This window comes from Protobothrops mucrosquamatus, unplaced genomic scaffold (genome assembly GCF_001527695.2).
Source record: "Protobothrops mucrosquamatus isolate PMUCROS unplaced genomic scaffold, P.Mucros_1.0 scaffold_215, whole genome shotgun sequence".
Taxonomy (NCBI): domain Eukaryota; kingdom Metazoa; phylum Chordata; class Lepidosauria; order Squamata; family Viperidae; genus Protobothrops; species Protobothrops mucrosquamatus.
In genome coordinates, this window is record NW_015386291.1 from 467,763 (window position 1) to 485,278 (window position 17,516).

Sequence of the window (17,516 nt, forward strand, 5' to 3'; positions counted from 1 at the left end):
CCTGGAATATCAACATACTTTCTTCTCTCTCCCTCTCTCTCTCATTTACACATTTACAAATGTAATACTCTAGTCTACTCTAGATGATTTCTCTGTTGCACTTGGCCTTTAATGTTTGCTTGACATTCATCTTTGTAAGGTCTATTGTGTGGGTTTTTGCTCCCCCTTCCCCAATAATTAGTCAATAAGGCCTTTTTCCATGCCACGTTAATGAAAATCTTGCATAAGCCCATTCCCAACACTTTTGATACTGTTCCATGTGCGCATGAACTTTACCCAAACATTTAGTGCAAGCCTCTGTTTTTCCTATCCTGCATGTGATATTTTTGTCAGCCTCTATTTAAAAAAAATCATTTACTTAATACCCCATGGGAGAGACAAAAACCCAATTTCAATTAGTAAGGCATTCACTACTATGTAGGACCTCTGTCTACATTCCCAAAGGGACAGATTTGGGAGGAGAGAGGGGAGGGGTGTTTCCTGGCCTACTCAGACAGGAGAAGCATTGAGAGAAAAGCATGTTATGATATTATACAGAGCACCATTGATTAGCCCCTCTTCTGCCCCAACAGCTGTGCAGTGGTCATCTATTACTACTCCTGGCAAGTATACCTTATAGCTTTCTGCTGAAAAACTATGAGGAGGATGAAGATGAAGATGATGATCTGTCACTGTCAACATCCCAGACCCGTGGGGATCCTGCCCAGAATGTATCTGGTTGTCCAGCTCAATGCACCTGCCCAACAGAGGAGACAGTGGATTGCGGTGGCCTTGACCTGCACATTTTCCCCAGCAATATCTCTACAGACATCCAGCATCTTTCATTGCAGGTGATGTTACCTTGATACATATTGGGGCAGATAATGAGCTTTGCTCTGTGGGGTAAAATAATAGTTCTCAGAAAACTCAGGTGTTTCTCAGGTGTTCAGAGAAAGGAAACACCCTGGTGGTATGGATGCCTTGCTACCCTTGTTATACAGTGCTGATCTTCCTTCTGTAGAATAACCAATTGCAAGAGCTACCCTTCCATGAACTATCCCGTCTGATCAACCTACGAACCCTCAATCTCCATGACAATCTGGTCACCTCTGATGGTAAGCAAGTATGCCCTGGTATTCCCAGGTGTGTCAGGAGATCCTTCCTTTTAATGTACACAAACAGTAGTTAATCCTTTGATCTTAAGTTCTTTTTAAGTGTAGATGGCTTGCTGGGTGGAAAGGCTCTTTCAAATGTAAAGTATCGCTTCCTTTTCTTCTATTGAACAGAGGGTTAAAAAGTTGAACTGGTTAGAATAAGGCCAGTCTACCCTCAACCACGGAAGTTCATTGGGTGACTGTGGGCCAGTCACTCCCTCTTAGTCTAACCTCATCTTACAGGGTGGTTAAGGAAAAAACAGAAGGGAATGCTACATACAATATGCTGCTTTAGCTCATATAAAAGGCAGGATAGAACTCAAATATATTTTGCAGGAGTGTGTGTGTGTGGGTGTGTGTGTGTGGGTGCTCTGTGTGGAAGGACTGATAAATAGCAGCTCGGTCCCAGTCAAAGCTGACTGAATCAGCAGGAGACTGCAAACCAGTCTTCTTTACTTTCTGAGCATGGTATGAGTGGGTAGAGAGAGGTGAATACCAAGTAGATGAGTGGATACTGGGAGGTCTTGCATGGGGAAAGAAATCTAACTGACACAGCAACTTAGGCAGGATCCCAAATACAGATCTTATTCTAGTCTGTCCCATTTTATAGGTCTTCCGGATGAAGCCTTTGAGCCACTGCAGTCACTTCAGTACATCTATCTGGCCAATAACAAGGTGAGCATGTTTAGATGAATAAGGGCATACAATGTAGCGATGTGGGTTTTACTTGCACAAACACAGAAAAACACAAACATCAGCAAAGAAGATAGGAAATGCTAAATTAAGGAACCACAAGATGAAAAAATTAGGCTCTGAGATTTCTATATAAAAATCAAATGGTTAATGGATAAGAACTAGGATTGTTTAAAAGAAGGAATCATTTATGATATATTTTTATTATATTTTTTGCCCACTTTTCCTCCAAAGAACTCAGGGTAGACCGCTGGACCACTGGACCATAGTCACCATCTATGACCATTACTTTACCTCACCTGGCCTAATCTGGCTGGTTTAGAAAAGTAAGCAGGGTTTGACTTGGTTAGTACTAGGATCGGAGACCACCAAGGGATACCAGGCTTGTAGGCTAGATTGAGAAAAAAAAACCTAGACGAAGGCAGTGGCAATCCACTTCCATATTATTGCCAAGAGAACTGCATGGTTATCTCTATATAGGTACTAGGCATCAATCTTGATCCGAAGTTTTTTTTCTCTTCCAGAAATATATAACTTCCTTGGCTGATCAAAAAAACAAAATAAAAAATTAAGAATAGACATGATTTATGCTAAAATGGAACACCTCCCTTCCTATTTAGATTTCTAAATTTGAATTGAATTTTTTAGATTAATTTGGATTTTCAAATTGCTCAATCAATTCAGAAAAATATATTCTTGTAGAACAGGGGGTCAAACTCACAATGTCACCTGACATGTTGCGACGTATCGTGACTTTTTTTCCATTACCGGCAATGGGGTGGATGCGGTTTTGTCATGATGCATCCGGCCCGTGGGCCGGCAGTTTGATATCTCTGTTGTAGAAGATCCCATCAAATTATCTTTAATTTTCAGACTATTTGCTCAATCTTTTTTCCTAGCCCTTCAATAATAGTCTTCTCTCCAAACTCAAATCCCAAGCAAGGGATTACAGCCAGGCTAACTATCCCATAAATGCTTTGGCATGCTCTGTGCTAGAATATTAGCTTTACCTCTCAAATCCAAGGATAAAATAAAATTTAAAAAGCCCTATCCAAATTCAGAAGCAATAACCAAATACAACAAAGACAGTGGAAAATTAATATAAAACTTACAAAATTAGGATTTGAAAATCAAAGAATGAGATTTCAATGAAATGCACTAAAACTGCATGAATGATAGATTAGGAATAAAGAAAATAAAAACAAAAACATAAATCATGATGTTATCAGTCCAAGATTAGGACTTTTTATGCCTTCTTGCAGAAACTCTGGCAAATAGAAACTCAGCAACTCTATTAAGGAATAATAGGGTTCTGAACTGTGAGTAGAAAAGTAGCTTCACCCTTATTTTTGTTAAGATTTGGTAAGAATAGGCCTGCATGGAGTCGTACTGTACTTCCCATCTAACACCACTGAGGGTAACCTCATGATTGAATTCTTTTCCTGCAATAATTCTTTGTTATTTTATTTACAGCCAGTATACAAGAAGATATAGAACAGTGGTAACACCCTAAAAGCTCTTTATAAAAAATAGAATAAAAATACAAACAGAAGGAAGCTAGATAGAATTCAGCATTCTTAAAGTACAATAAGAGCTTATTCATTGTAAAGGTTTCTCAAAAAAAGTAATTACGGTAGATGTTTTGGCATGTCTATTATCTTTAATATATTTCATGTTTATGATATATAATCAAAGGCTTGTCATCAATTAAAAAAAGGCAAATCTTGCTCTTATATTCTTTTGCTTTCTCCATTATCCTTCTTACTATAAGTATTAGCTATCTGGTGTTTTTCTCTCTTTTTTGAAGCCTAACTAGTTTTCCACATTATTGGAATTATTTGCACTTGTGCTTTTGGTATTTATTCAATTGATGTAGCCACCCATTCTCACAAAATAAGTGATTCTTCCTTCTTTAGGAATTCCTACCATTCTTAAGCTGTTTTTCTCAGTAGCTTCTCCAGCTTACATTTGTTTTGAGTTTATTAACATTTGCTTTTTTGAAGTCCAAGATACAGTATGTATTTGAGTATGCTCAGTTTAAATTTCTCTTTTTTTTCTTACTTGAGTCTTTCTACTGGTTAACAGCAAGTCAAGAACAACTTGTGCTTTCTCCATCATTTGAAGGAAAAGTTTATTCAGAACCTGTTTTATCTTAAAAAGCTCCAAGACATCTAATCTTTTTCCTTCTGATTGATACTATTGTCTTCTGCCCTTGCTTCTCTCTTTGTTTTCATATTAAGGTTGCTTCCACTGTGCTGCAAATTAATCTCCAGTTATTTCTAGGCAAGAAGACCTGCGGCAAACATTGCAAATCAGTTGCATACTGTTCAGTTTCACTTTTTTTCTTCTTAGAGTATTACCAGTAAAAATGTTTTTATTTCATTTTCTAACTGTTTTTAGAGTCCTATTTTACTTGAGTACTTGACTCGTTGATTTAAATGAAAATTTGTTAGTGAATCTCCCTTAAACTGCCTTGATAGACACCTGTTAATTTCCACCATTCGCTTACTCAGTGATCTCTCTTAGCACTTCAGAGTCTCTTTCACTTAATTTGTCCACCGGTTAAAATCTGATATATCTAGGGAATTAATGTTCAAAGTCTAACCCATATATTACCACCAATAGTTTATTACTCATACACAACCTGAACCAAGGCTGGATTATATTTCTCCATTTCTCCATATGGTTGGTTTTGTTGTTGTGTTTATGTTGCTTGAAGCAGGGGTTAGTGATAAAGCATTCTCTTCACAAAACCGTATTTAATTTAGTTTCTGCATTGTTGTGTTTACCTAAGTCCTTTTTCAATATTGTGGCTACTTGATTCCTTCATATGCTTTCATGTCCTAAATCATGCTTCCATGATCTCAATCCACCTAAGTTCATATTATTAAAGCATTCATTTTAGTATGCCTTATTTCCATTTTGACCATTTTGGGTTTTTCCTGGTTCATGTTTCCCATTTTCCATGTTCCAACTGTATGCATAAAATGAGTACCTATCTCCACATTTCTTTTCCAGCTATCCGTGGCACCACAGTACCTACCTCACACACTACGCATTGTGGACCTTGCTGCCAACCACCTGACCTGGGTCTTTCCACTCACCTTTGGGCATAAGCCTGGTCTCAGGTAAAGCTAAGAAAAAAAATCCCCACATTTTGTTAAAAGTAAAACTAGCACTACAAGGTGCTGGCCAACTCCCTGTAAAACTACATAACAAGAGTGGCACCCTGGGGCAGGGGGTGGGGGTGGGGGGAATAATGCCAATGGAAATCACACCCTCTGTTCAGGTAGCAGCAAAAGGCCTGACCTGAATTACTAAGCAGGGAAGGTTGAAATTCTTCATCAGAGAGAGGCACACAGAGAAGCCCTATAGGCATGGCAGAGGACAGGACAAATAGGGCAAGGGTTGTATGTAGTCCCTGGGCTCTTCGCTGGCCATTCTTGCTTGTTGGGAAAGTGGAATACAGATAGTCCTCGACTTACAACCACAATTGAGCCCAAAATTTCTGTTGCTGAGACATTTGTTAAGTGAATTTTGCCCCATTTTACAACCTTTCTTGCTGCATTTGTTAAGTGAATCACTGCACTTGTTAAATTAGTAACATGGTTGTTAAGTGAATCTGGCTTCCCCATTGACTTTGCTTGTCAGAAGGTCACAGAAGGCGATCACATAACCCAGGACACTGCAACCGTCATAAATATGAGTCAGTTGCCAAGCATCTGAATTTTGATCATGTGGCCATGGGGATGCTGCAACGGTCATGTGAAAAGTGGTCATAAGTCACTTTTTCAGTGCCGTTGTAACTTTGAACAGTCACTAAACGAACTGTTGTAAGTTGAGAACTACCTGTATTCAGAGGAGGAGAATATGCCCTACAAGTCCTATCTTTTATTTTTGTCCCATCAAGATATTTTAGTGCCAACATATCTCTAGGACTCTGATATTGGTCTAGGCCAGTGGTGGCGAACCTATGGCACGGCTGCCAGAGGCGGCACTCAGAGCCCTCTCCGTGGGCATGCACGACATCATCCCAGCCCTGCCACCCCCCCATGGCCCCCTCCTCACCAGCAGCCCCCCTGGAGGAGAGTTGCCCCGGGCGTGGCCTGTGCAGAGCAGCGCAGCCAAGGACATGGCAGCCGGGCAGTGGGGACAAGACTCCATCCTCGCGCCCCATTGCATACAGATGATGCTGCGGGGCGCAGAGGGTGTGGCCGCCATGATGCTGCTGGGCTGCCATGGCGATCTGTTGTGGCGGGCCGTGGAGGTGGTAGGTGGCCCTGCGGGCAGGAGACACAGGGACGGGGTAGGGGCGAGGTGGGTTTGGGGCACTCGGTCTCTAAAAGTTTCACCATCACTGGTCTAGGCCAATTTTAATCTGTTCTTTGCATTTTTTTTCTCCATTCAGGTCTGTTTATCTGCACAACAATTACTTGAACAACACTGGCCTGTCCTTTGATGCTTTCAATGGCTCGGATGCTGTCAGCACCCTAATCCTTTCCAACAATCGGCTCACCTATGTGCCCCAGAATTTGCCCTGTGGTGTTGTTCGCCTCCATTTGCAGGTCTGTAGCTATCTGCTATCCTGTCAGGGTAGGAAAAATAGGTTGGCTGGAACAATATGAACTGGAAAGCTGTAAGAGAGAGTGCCATTAGCAGAAAGGATGCAATCTGTTGTGTTAAACTCAGTTTTTCAATTGTTTCTCAATTCTCAATTCTACAAGCCCAGGCCATCCTCCATAGTGGAGCACCTGGAACGGGTTGGAAAGCGCCCGAAAGTGGCATAACACATATGCTCACAATCTTTTGTATGTTGCAAATTCCTTGTCAGATCTTGTCTCCTTTGTTAAATAGAAATGTTAACTGACAATCAGAGCTAATTCTTTTTAGGAAACACTGTTATGGGCTAACGTATGAAACCTACAGAATCATGGAAACTTCTCTTGAAATGTTATCACTTCAGAATACCATTTTTCACATTTATGATCGTTGCGGCATCCCCACATGATCACATGATCAAAATTCCAACGCTTGGCAACTGACTCATACTTATGACGGTTGCAGGTCCCAGGGTCACGTGATCACCTTTTGCAACCTTCTGACAAGCAAAGTCAATGGGGAAGCCAACTTAACAACTTCAGTGATTTACTTAACAAATGAGGCAAAAAGGTCATAAAATGGGGCAAAATTCACTTAACAAATGTCTCACTTGGCAATAGAAATTTGGGGCTCAATTGTGGTTGTAAATCGAAGACTACCTGTACTCTTTCTACCTCTACTAGATAAACTGTATTACTTGATCATAGGAAAATGGGCATGAAAAACAGATGCATTCTTCCATGTTCTCTAAGTTTAAATTATGAACTAATATATTCAAGAATATGGGCTCTGTGCAGCCAGAATCAGTCCTGGAAATAGGTTAAAATTGATTTCTCTAATATAAACTGCCTGAAAAGCCAAGGAGATTCTGAGGAAAATGCCAGATTTGTGATTAGTTATCACAATCCAGCTATGGATGTTCATTTCCTATTTATTCTGCTTCTGCATGAGAGCAATACCATGAGAGCTTTTGGGCCATTCTCATCTATAGCCCCATTCTAGATTGTTGGAGGAATGAGAGTGGGGCATTTCCTTGACCACAAGGCTTCCTTTTGCAGAATAATCACATTTCTCGTATCCCTAAAGGGGCCTTGAACAGCCAGGGGCACCTCCGGGAGCTTTACCTGCAGAACAATAATCTATCCAGTGAAGGCCTGACCCATTCCACCTTCAGGTAAGAATGGTAAAAAGTGAAATTGGCTGTGGCAAAGAGCACTATAATTTGAAATCAGGGCTTCTGGATATTGAGTAGACAACTTGCTGGAGTAGGGGCCATTGGAAGACTTTCTAGGCTTTTTATCAGGCATCCTATATCTCTATAGCAAGCTGAAGAGACTCGAATATCTGGATCTTTCCAACAACAACTTGACAGAGGTGCCTGCTGGTCTTCCTGCCAACATAGTAATACTACATTTGGGCCGAAACCACTTGAAGGGACTACCGCCTGAGCGTCTTAGCCGCGTGCGAGGCCTGCAGTATCTCCTATTGCAAAGCAATGCTTTGACAGCTTCAGGGATGCACCCAGAGGCCTTTGCCCACTTGCGCTCCCTGCATACACTCCATTTGTACAATAATCAGCTAGATGGAATCCCACCTGGACTTCCGCGGCGTGTCCGATCCTTGATGCTACTGCACAACCAGATTGCACGCATTGGTTTGAATGACTTTGCGGCCACGTATGCTTTGACTGAGCTCAATCTCAGTTACAACCGGCTTTATAGTGCCCACATCCACCGCCTGGCCTTCCGTAAGCTTAGGCTCCTAGAAACTCTGGACATCTCTGGCAATAGACTCACGCTGCTCCCGGCTGGGCTGCCCAACAGTCTTCAAGTCCTCAACCTTCAGAAGAACCAGCTTAATGCTCTTTCTCCAGAACGGTTAGTTAACCTCACCATGCTTAAAGAGCTGCACCTGGCACACAACCGGCTGAAGATCAGCAGTATTTCTCCAGGCACTTGGCATGAGCTGCATGGGCTCAAGGTGAGGCAAGAAGGAACAGGGAGGGAGGTTGACTGCGCAATATATATTCTTGTGGCTAAGAAATGTCATTTTAGGACGGCAGTATGGTAGAGCTTTTCAGAATAAACTCCTATGTGTAAGTAAAGCAAATTAAGAATTGACATCCAAAATCAAGTTGAAACAAATGTAGATACCTACAGTACATGCAAAATTAAATTTGAATTTGCAAATAAGTAACTTCCTGTCATCTAGTAAATTTGCATTATTATGGGTTTAGGACAGATGAAAGGAAAAGCTGCTTTACAAAGTGCATTATGAAAGTCTGCAGAAATTACAGATTAGCTAGTTTTATGGAAGATAGCTTCTTATCTTCAATTATTGCCATAGTAAATGACACCCAAACCCAATATTTAGTGGGTTTTTCTTTTTCAGCTCCTGGATCTGAGTTTTAATGAGTTGTCATACGTTCCACCAGACCTTCCAGAATCACTGGAATATCTATACTTGCAACACAACAGAATTATTCTCATTATGGCTGAGACTTTCCTGACAACACCCAACATACGGGTCATCTCTCTCAGGTAAACGAAAGATTAACTAACTGCCTTTTATAGAATACCTAACTACTGTAGTCTGAATATTATATGAGCTTACAGCTCATAAATTATGGAATTGTCAGTTTAGGTTTATAAATATGTGTTGCTCTTCATCTTTAAAACAAATAGTCTTTAAGCAAAACAAATGGTCTGTATTTTAAATGTAAATAGCCTCCTTTGGAATTCCCTCCAAAAATCTTTGAAGAACCAAAAAGGTCAGGCTCCAGTTCTTGTGACATTACTCTGCCCTCCTTGTTTTGTAGATCCAATCGATTATTGGCAGCCAATGTGACGGAAGAGGCATTTGCAGACCTAAAATTCCTGGAAGTAGTAGACCTGGCAGGCAACCCAGAGCCTATCAGCACCTCTCTCCTGCAAGCTGGACACCAGGCCCAGACTCAGATGGGCACCTAGGAAGGCAGCCTGGAAGAGGTTAGATTTAGAGCTTTCCGTGAACCTAACTTATAAGTTTACATTCACCCTATATATTCTTCAGCTCTAGCAGAATCAGAAATTTTTGATAAGTGATTTAATTATATAAAAACATTAATAAAATATTTTCACTGATAACAGATTCCTTATAAGTTTTCAGGTATAGAAGAGCTGAATAATGGAAGAGTTTGCAGGGGAAAAAAGTATAGAAAATCATCTGTGGGGCAATGAATGTATGCTTGAAAGTTGGACTACAAAGTTGAGTGAGATTCATGTGAACATACAAAGTAGCTTTCATTTTCATCACTCAGCAACTACAAGTAAAATTGGTGTTGTTCCTTACTATGGTAGTTGCCTTAAAGGAAATGTGTACAGGCAGTCCTTCCTTAACAACTAGCCACTTAGTGACCATGCAAAGTTATGAGGGACTCACAAAAACTTACTTATGGTTTGCTTCCAGAGTTCTGACAATTGCACCTCCTCCTGGTGACATGATTGCATTTGGGATGGTTGGCAGCTGGCTTGTATTTATAGCACTACAATTCTTGCTGGTTTTTGACAGTAAAGCACTGAAAGTACACACATAAAGCCCATTGGATAAAATGAATTTATTTAATGACTGCCACATTTGCTTAATGATCCTGGCATGATTGCTGTAAACAAGGTCATAAATTAATGACAACTTATGGTCATAAGTTATACATATAAAAATGACAAGGGGAAGAGTGCCTTCAAGTCAGTGTTGAATCCCAGTTGATCGGCTGGACAAATCCCTGCTGTTTTCTTGGCAAGATTTCAAAAGTGTTTGCCATTGCCTCCTTCCTAGGGCTGTGAGAGTGCCTGGCCCAAGGTAACCCAGTTAGTTTTGTGCTTAAGGTGAACTAGAACTCAGGGCCTCCCGGTTTCTAGATTATACCAAGCTGGCTTTCATGTAGGAATAGTATGATGTAAATGCCACCTGCAATTTGATACAGCCTAATTGCAAATAGATGGGTGGTTGGCTTAAATCATTTGTACATTGCTTTTTAATATCGTTTCCCAAAAACTGTGTATGTGTAAATCCAGTGTTTTATAAACATTTACACAGTGCAGCAAACTGAACATCCACAGAAGCTGCAGTGAATTTTTTTAATGTTTTCGTCCAACACTAAAATGATACCACATTATACATAAATGGGGTAGATAATCCCGCTTGGATTGGATCCTTGGATGAGGATCTCATTATCCAAGGTTTGTTTGGCAATTTTTATCGCCTTGAGCTTTCCCTTCCCACCCTAGTCTTTTCCCAATCAACAACGTAGTTCAACCTAAATGTGTAGTATTGTTGTCAGTGCTGCTTCTGCATGTGCAGAAGATCCCATATTACAAGTATAAATACAGCCAAACTTTCTGGACATCAAGTCCAGCTGATTGTATCTCTTTCTTCTGCAGATTACCATCTGGAATTCTCTGCACTACTCTACTTCCTTAGGTCTTTTGATCAATCTAACCAACCTGCTAACATCTGGAGGGGGTTTTGTTGTATAGTGTTTACTCTCCCGGTTTCCGTCAGCCAAATACAACAAAGCCAGTGCAAGCGAGCTGCTTTTCTTGGGAGCAAAACTGGAATGCTGATTGCCAATGGGTCTACATTTGGCTTGGCTAAGCTTTCCTGGAACTACAGTGACAGTCATACCCAGAAGAAGTTAGTGCATCCTCCTGCACTCACTTGCAATGTTGGCTAGGACATAAAATATTCAGTGGAGCACTTCCCCCACAGTTCCTTCTTCTGCATCACTTCTCATATGTATTTCCAATCTAACAGCCCAGCTGCTGCAATGAGCTAGAAAGTTGCAAATGCCAAGGTTTTCTTCCCCATGTGTCAAATCCCATTTGCAAAGGAGATGACAGAAATGATAGCTAGGCTATTCACCATCACACAGAATTATTAGCCAGCATTTTGATCTCCTATATTTATGACTGTTTGAATAGACTTGAGGCAACATTAAAAAAAACTTGTCTCTAGAACTTGCCTCCAGAAGTCTGCACTACTTGCCGTTTGTCCAAAATGGTATAGGATTTCCTGAGTGAGCAGAAGGTTGAACTAGAAGACCAAAAAGTCCTTTCCAACCCTATTATTCTATGTTACAACTGAGGGTCCATCATAACAGGACTAAAGTCGTAAGGCTTGTATTTTTCTATGGAAAATATAGCTTTAATTGAGATCAAAGACATCATCCCTGAATCAAGGATGAAGCCATAGAGACTAAGTTATTTTAATATCAAATGACTTCATAAGCTACACTTATGTTAGCTTAGCAGATTAAACTGTTTTTATTCAGAGATGGCTGGAGAAAAAGAAATTAAAGTGATAAAATAGACGGAAGATTCCATGAGAATGGCATTTTATTGTTGAGTAGACACTTAAACAGAATCCAGATTAAAAGGCAATTTGGAGAATTTATTACTGGTACATTAAAGAGTTTTTGTTTTGAACACAGTTTCTCTCCCCTCCCTCCCTTAAAAATGTTATATATTTATGTCATCCTATACATAAAATAAAGCCATAACACAGATTTGCAGCCTTTGCTTTTAACATTAATTCTGAAAGACTCTGGCTGAACAATAATTTCAGAGACAGGCACTTTTATAAAAATGAGATTGTGAAAATGTATATAATACATTTGTTTTCCTTTTATTATCTTTACAATAAACTAAAATTTGATTTCAAAAGGTATGTAGGCAGGGAAGACCACCTGGATCTAACCCACAGTTCACTCCCTCACTTCATCCTGAGCAGCAGCAACAATCCTGAGTTAATTTCCTATACTCAATCTTATAGAAAAAAAGAACTAGGGAAGATCACATTTCCATCTGCCAAAATGGATTATACAAAAAAAGCAGCCCAACAGGTTTCAGTAGCCTCTCTCCTGTCTTTGTGTGGGGAAAAAGGAGCTAAGTGACGCAGTCTCTCTCTCTATAATGTATCAGGAAGCAGGGGTTATCAGATACCATTTTCCATTCAACAGAAATAATACAATTACATATATTATGAGAAGGAAATCTAACCTGCATAAGAGTACCATGAATGAGTTCCGTAAGCTGTTTGTACACCAGAACTGAACAGTTATTCCTTCCCTAGAAGAAAGACTGCTCTGCTACTCTCTCTAGACATAAAAAAAGGAACCATCTAATTTAGCAGTCTCATAGATGCTTTGTCTCTTGGTCCCTCCAAGACAAGTTAAAAACAACGAGAAAGTGTCAAAAAGTATGAGTCTTGTGGCTACATACTTCTCCACATTAGAGATTGTTTAAGGAGCAGACTAGTTAGCTCTCAGTAGAGAAGGATACCACATATGCAGGACCTTCAACTGGCATACAAGGCAGATATAGATGGCATGCAAAACTGCACACGAGGAATCTGAACTAGATCTCTTTGATCACTGAAAACCACTGAAAAGTGATTAGCTGAGTCAAAAGTGAATTATTCAGCTGTTGGTATGCACCAATAAGGTTCAGAAAACCAAAGCTCAAACAGAGTGTGCTAAGTGCCTGGTGCAAAAGAGAGCAGAGTGGTGGATGTAGCTATAAGGGGAACTAGGAAATGAATGCAGACTATATGGCTTCTGGAATAACCGCTAAACATACTGAAAGTGCCAAATTCCAAATTGAGCCCACTCAGTTAATTTGGGATGTTCTGGAATCTTTCCATCACTGCAATTGTTATCTACACTACACCTCTAAAACGATTAAATACCCTGGTCAGTGGAGAAAGGATACCAGGTGAACGGGACTTCTAACTCAACTGGTATACAAGGTAGATTTAAAAAGAAATCCCACAGGCATGGGCATATAAGACTTCACACACAAGAGTCTCCTTGACCACTGAGAAGGGGTTAAAAAAAAAAACAGCTCAAGTGGCATGTGCAAAACGCTTAGTGCAAAAGGAGGAGTGGTGGATGTAGCTATAAGGCACCTGTAAAAAGGATTGTCTCTCTTCAGGTCATTGGGGTTATAATGTACTTATGGTGAAACATAGGAAGAGTTTTCTGCAAAGTCAATCAAGAATCAACTTGTGGCAATATTGATCCATCAGCATACAGCCTATGCATTTCGGTCTTTCCACTACCCTTCACCTGTAACAGTGAAAAGACCATGCTTGAAAGCATTGTTGCTTGGATAGATAATTTAAGTGCTTTAGCTTCATTTCCGAAACTTTTGCAGCTGAAAGACAAAAACATGCAGGTACATCAATGTTTCCAAGAAAAGACAAAAGTATAAGTAATCCATCTATGGCATTCATAAGAACCAGTTTGGTCTAGTGGTTAAGGCACTAGCTTGAAACCAGAAGGCTGTGAGTTCTAGTCCCGCCTCATCATGCAAGGGGTGACTGTAACCCAGTCATTCTCTCTCAGCCCAAACTACCTCACAGAGTTGTTGCAGGGAAAATAGGAGGTGGAAAGAGTATTAGGTATGTTTGTGCCATCTTGAGTTATTTATAAAAATAATACAGGCAGGATAAAAAAATATAAAAAACGAAGACCACTAACATACAATTTTTCCCAAGGCTGATCAAAAGCTGGCATAAAAATAAAAGTAAAAAAAAAATCCAGGGAAAACACACTGAGATTGTAAGAACCACTGTGAAGACTGTCTCCTTAGCAGCCACCGGCCTAATGTTTGATAACGAAATCACCTGAGAAATATCTGTAGAAACTGGCAATCGTTTAAATAACCTCCCTCAAAAAATATAAAATAGCACCAGCAATGAGCATGTCTTTGCCTATGGAGACAGGAGAAAGAACCTGACCCAGTTGCAGCTATAGGAAAAACATGCACCCCAAACTGGAGAACATTTTGACTAAGGAGGATCTGGGAAATGGTCTTATCATCTGTAGCAAGGTTTCCCAATCTTGACAACTAAGAAACATGTAGACTTCAACTCCCAGAATTCCCCAGCCAGCCATGCTGGCTAGGGAATTCTGGGAGCTGAAGTCCACACGTCTTAAGGTTGCCAAGATGGGGAATATGTGATTTGTAGAACACTTTCTATAATACTAGTATTCAATAAAATTGTACAAGTTAAAATCCTTCAGGAAAACCATTTGTACCCACCCAAAAGAAAGAAGGGACCCCCAAAGGGGAACCCATGACATAAGATGGAAAAGGTTCCAGGCTTGTCTCTAAGTGTTCTGACCAACTGGGCAGGGAAAAGAAGAATCAATCAGGCACTACTCACCTCCCTCTCCACCAGACTGCGCTTGTAAAGAGCATCCTTAGCTGCCTCCTGCCAAACAGTAGAGCAGACAGCATTTTAGCTGAGGCCTGTGTTCAAACTGCCCTAGTATCAACACAGATTCCATGTGCTTTTAAATGTGGTCCTCCATTGTAAACCAAGCTCAGAGGCTTGAAAATGGGTCTGCTTCCCTCGCCCCACCACCATGCTACAAAATCACTCCATACCCGTTTTCCGTCATTTCCAAGGCGCCTGGCTGCCTCTGTATACCACTGGTGGTACTGCTCCAATCGAGTCAGATATTCTGTAGAATGAAGATCAAACATGGTCAGGAACCATCACTTGGATGCCGTCTTAAGGCTGATTGGTGTACCAAGGTCAGTCCAGAGGAGAGACAGATTTCACAGCTGAGCCTTCCTATCAAAATACCTTTCATGATTGCAGCATTTCCATGCTGTAGCTGGGACTTTTGCCAGTTGATCTTCTGAATGATGCTTTGATGTTGCTCTACCAGATCACTGGGTGGAGGCTGACCAGCTTGGTTGTATGCCAATATCTGTTAACAAGAGTGAGGTTTTTGTAAATCCCTAACAAAATGATTGGAGAGTGCACAATATACAACAAGAGACATTCTAAGACCAAATTCTAGCAAGTTAATTGTCAAACAGGTTGAGTAATCAGCCCCCAGAAATGTCTGGCTATGTGTATGAGTGCACTGCAATTAATATTTGGTTTGCAATTCTACTCTGGAAGATTCTCATGACCTTTATTTTTCTGGATCAATGAAAAAAAATGCTCAGAACCAAAACCAGAGAATTTTTGTGACCTATACACCATTTGTTGTGTGTTTCCCACTTCTTCTTATTACATATCTGTCTACTGTGCTATTGAAATTTAGTTTACATCATACAAGGTGTATATTTACTAAATAATGGAAAAACTTAAACTGCTTACATGGCCAAGCTCACATAATGTAAGAAGAACAAAAGAAAAACAGGGAAATGTTTGGTAATATTAGGGCTATTTATGTGAAACAAATATTATAATACCTATGCTTATAAAAAGATGAAATGTTTATAAAAAGATAAAATCAACTAAAAAGACCCCCCCTTGCTGTGAACATATGTATGTGAACCTTTATATGTATGCATGCATCTTCCTTTCTTTCTCCCTCACTTCCTAGAAATGATTTAATCTGAAGCATGGAAAATTGGGGGCCTGCTTTTTGGTGTAAATTAAAGCAAAGCAAAGCACAGTGTATACCGAGGTTGTGCAATGTGACTGCCTCACCCCTTCCCTGCATGTGTCTGTTTGCATACACACACATAAACCGAAATCCACATCACTGACCTTCTTCTCCAGCCTCTCCTTGTCAAAAGCTAATATGTTGAAGCTTTGCAGAGAAGAGGTCAACTTGCTGGAGGGAAAAACAAAACACAGCATTACCTCAAAATTGGCCAATCATAGAAACACAGTACAAGGCCTACAAAACAGAAACCAAAGACCATTACTACTACTTTTGGAGAAAGCATACTTTCAGAGGAAAATTATGCCAGCTCATCATCCTTCAAAAAGTCTCAGCCAGATGCTAGGAAATTAAGGGAAGAATCAGCAATCACTGTCCCCATCCAAATAATTCCATTATTTAGGGAAATATCCCCGGTGGGGACTTCTGTTCACTGTTTCCTTACAGCTTTGACATATGTTTAACATGTGAAAGCTGGTAGGTTGGGAAAGGTCTTCTCCATTTTCTCAAAGAAAGATTTGTTTCAAATTACTCACAGATATCACGGAGGAATTAGCTGATCTGGGGTATCATTTAAAAAGCAACAGGATGGGAGGCAAACCAAGCTATTTATTCTATGTGCACAATCCACCAGGATATTCTATTTCGTAAGCTTCTCAGAAAGCAAACTGTGTGAGCAGTCTCCCCATCTCTTCTGTGGGAAAAGATATTTCTACTGCAGGCATCAAAATACCCCAGGTGGACTCTGATTTAGTTATTCAGCATGTATCTCTCCTCTTAAGACTGCTTAAACATGCCTGCTTAAGCATAATGTTTTTCTCTTTCCAGAGAAGAGCAAAATACTCCTTTGTGGGATACAGAAATGCTCAATTCCCAAATATTTGAGCTCCTGTCCTGCACCTTGCTGAAGGAGTTCCCTTCTGCGCAGTGAAGGGGAGCTGAACTCTCTGTACAGGGTGCTCTTTCTTCTTGCCCCCAGAGATGAGAGGGAGATGAAAGCTGGGGAGAGGGGCAGCACAGTAAGGTAAGGGTGGGGTGAGTGAGGCCCAGTGCAGGCCGCACACGTATGTTTCTTTGCTTAAGGGCTGAAAATCCTATTTGGATTTCAGCAGGAGCGGAGTCTCCCAGGGTCTCCCCTACCTCCTCCTGAGGAACTCCATGCTCCTTACCTGATACTGCACTCATTTAATGACCCACGAGTTTGCAACCGGGAGTGCTGCTGTTGAGCGAAGCAGTCACATGATATTTTGCTTAATGACTGCTTTGCTCAATGACTGAGATTCCGGTCCCCTGGGATGTTTCCAGTTCAAAGTGCTCCCATTTGGACTACAAGGAGTGCCAGCCATCTTTATGCGGCTGATTAATGAGGTCCTCCATGAGCACCTGTACAAAGGGGTTTTGGTGTATTTGAACGATATCTTAATCTACACCGAAACGAAAGCTGAGATAGATAGATAGATAGATAATTTAATTTGTATACCGCCCTTCTCCCATAGGACTCAGGGCGGTTCACAGCATATTAAAAACAAATAGTATACACAAAATACAAAAAATACAAAATACAAAAATACAGAAATCCAAAAAATAAACCCCGATAAAAGCCGAATTAAAACCAAATATTACCAGCTGTGTTTCCGATTAAA

The 17,516-nt window shown here is 40.5% G+C and overlaps 2 protein-coding genes across 2 annotated transcripts in view; one reads left to right on the top strand and one right to left on the bottom strand.

The window, feature by feature from the left end:
* PODNL1 (podocan like 1) overlaps positions 1 to 11,376 on the top strand; it is a 13,457-nt gene extending 2,081 nt beyond the window's left edge. The window contains exons 2-11 of the mRNA XM_015827478.2: positions 573 to 830; positions 1,001 to 1,094; positions 1,744 to 1,808; positions 4,845 to 4,954; positions 6,235 to 6,391; positions 7,484 to 7,599; positions 7,748 to 8,405; positions 8,817 to 8,965; positions 9,244 to 9,412; positions 10,844 to 11,376. Coding sequence (XP_015682964.1) covers positions 573 to 830; positions 1,001 to 1,094; positions 1,744 to 1,808; positions 4,845 to 4,954; positions 6,235 to 6,391; positions 7,484 to 7,599; positions 7,748 to 8,405; positions 8,817 to 8,965; positions 9,244 to 9,394 — 1,758 coding nt within the window. The 3' untranslated portion in view covers positions 9,395 to 9,412; positions 10,844 to 11,376. The remainder of the gene's footprint in view (positions 1 to 572; positions 831 to 1,000; positions 1,095 to 1,743; positions 1,809 to 4,844; positions 4,955 to 6,234; positions 6,392 to 7,483; positions 7,600 to 7,747; positions 8,406 to 8,816; positions 8,966 to 9,243; positions 9,413 to 10,843) is intronic.
* Positions 11,377 to 11,779: 403 nt separating this feature from the next.
* The window catches only part of CC2D1A (coiled-coil and C2 domain containing 1A), a 54,367-nt gene continuing 48,630 nt past the window's right edge, over positions 11,780 to 17,516 (bottom strand). Inside the window, exons 26-30 of the mRNA XM_015827489.1 lie at positions 15,978 to 16,044; positions 15,057 to 15,183; positions 14,855 to 14,931; positions 14,631 to 14,678; positions 11,780 to 13,615 (exon numbers count right to left, since the gene is read on the bottom strand). Of these exons, the coding sequence (XP_015682975.1) occupies positions 13,595 to 13,615; positions 14,631 to 14,678; positions 14,855 to 14,931; positions 15,057 to 15,183; positions 15,978 to 16,044 (340 nt within the window). The 3' untranslated portion in view covers positions 11,780 to 13,594. The remainder of the gene's footprint in view (positions 13,616 to 14,630; positions 14,679 to 14,854; positions 14,932 to 15,056; positions 15,184 to 15,977; positions 16,045 to 17,516) is intronic.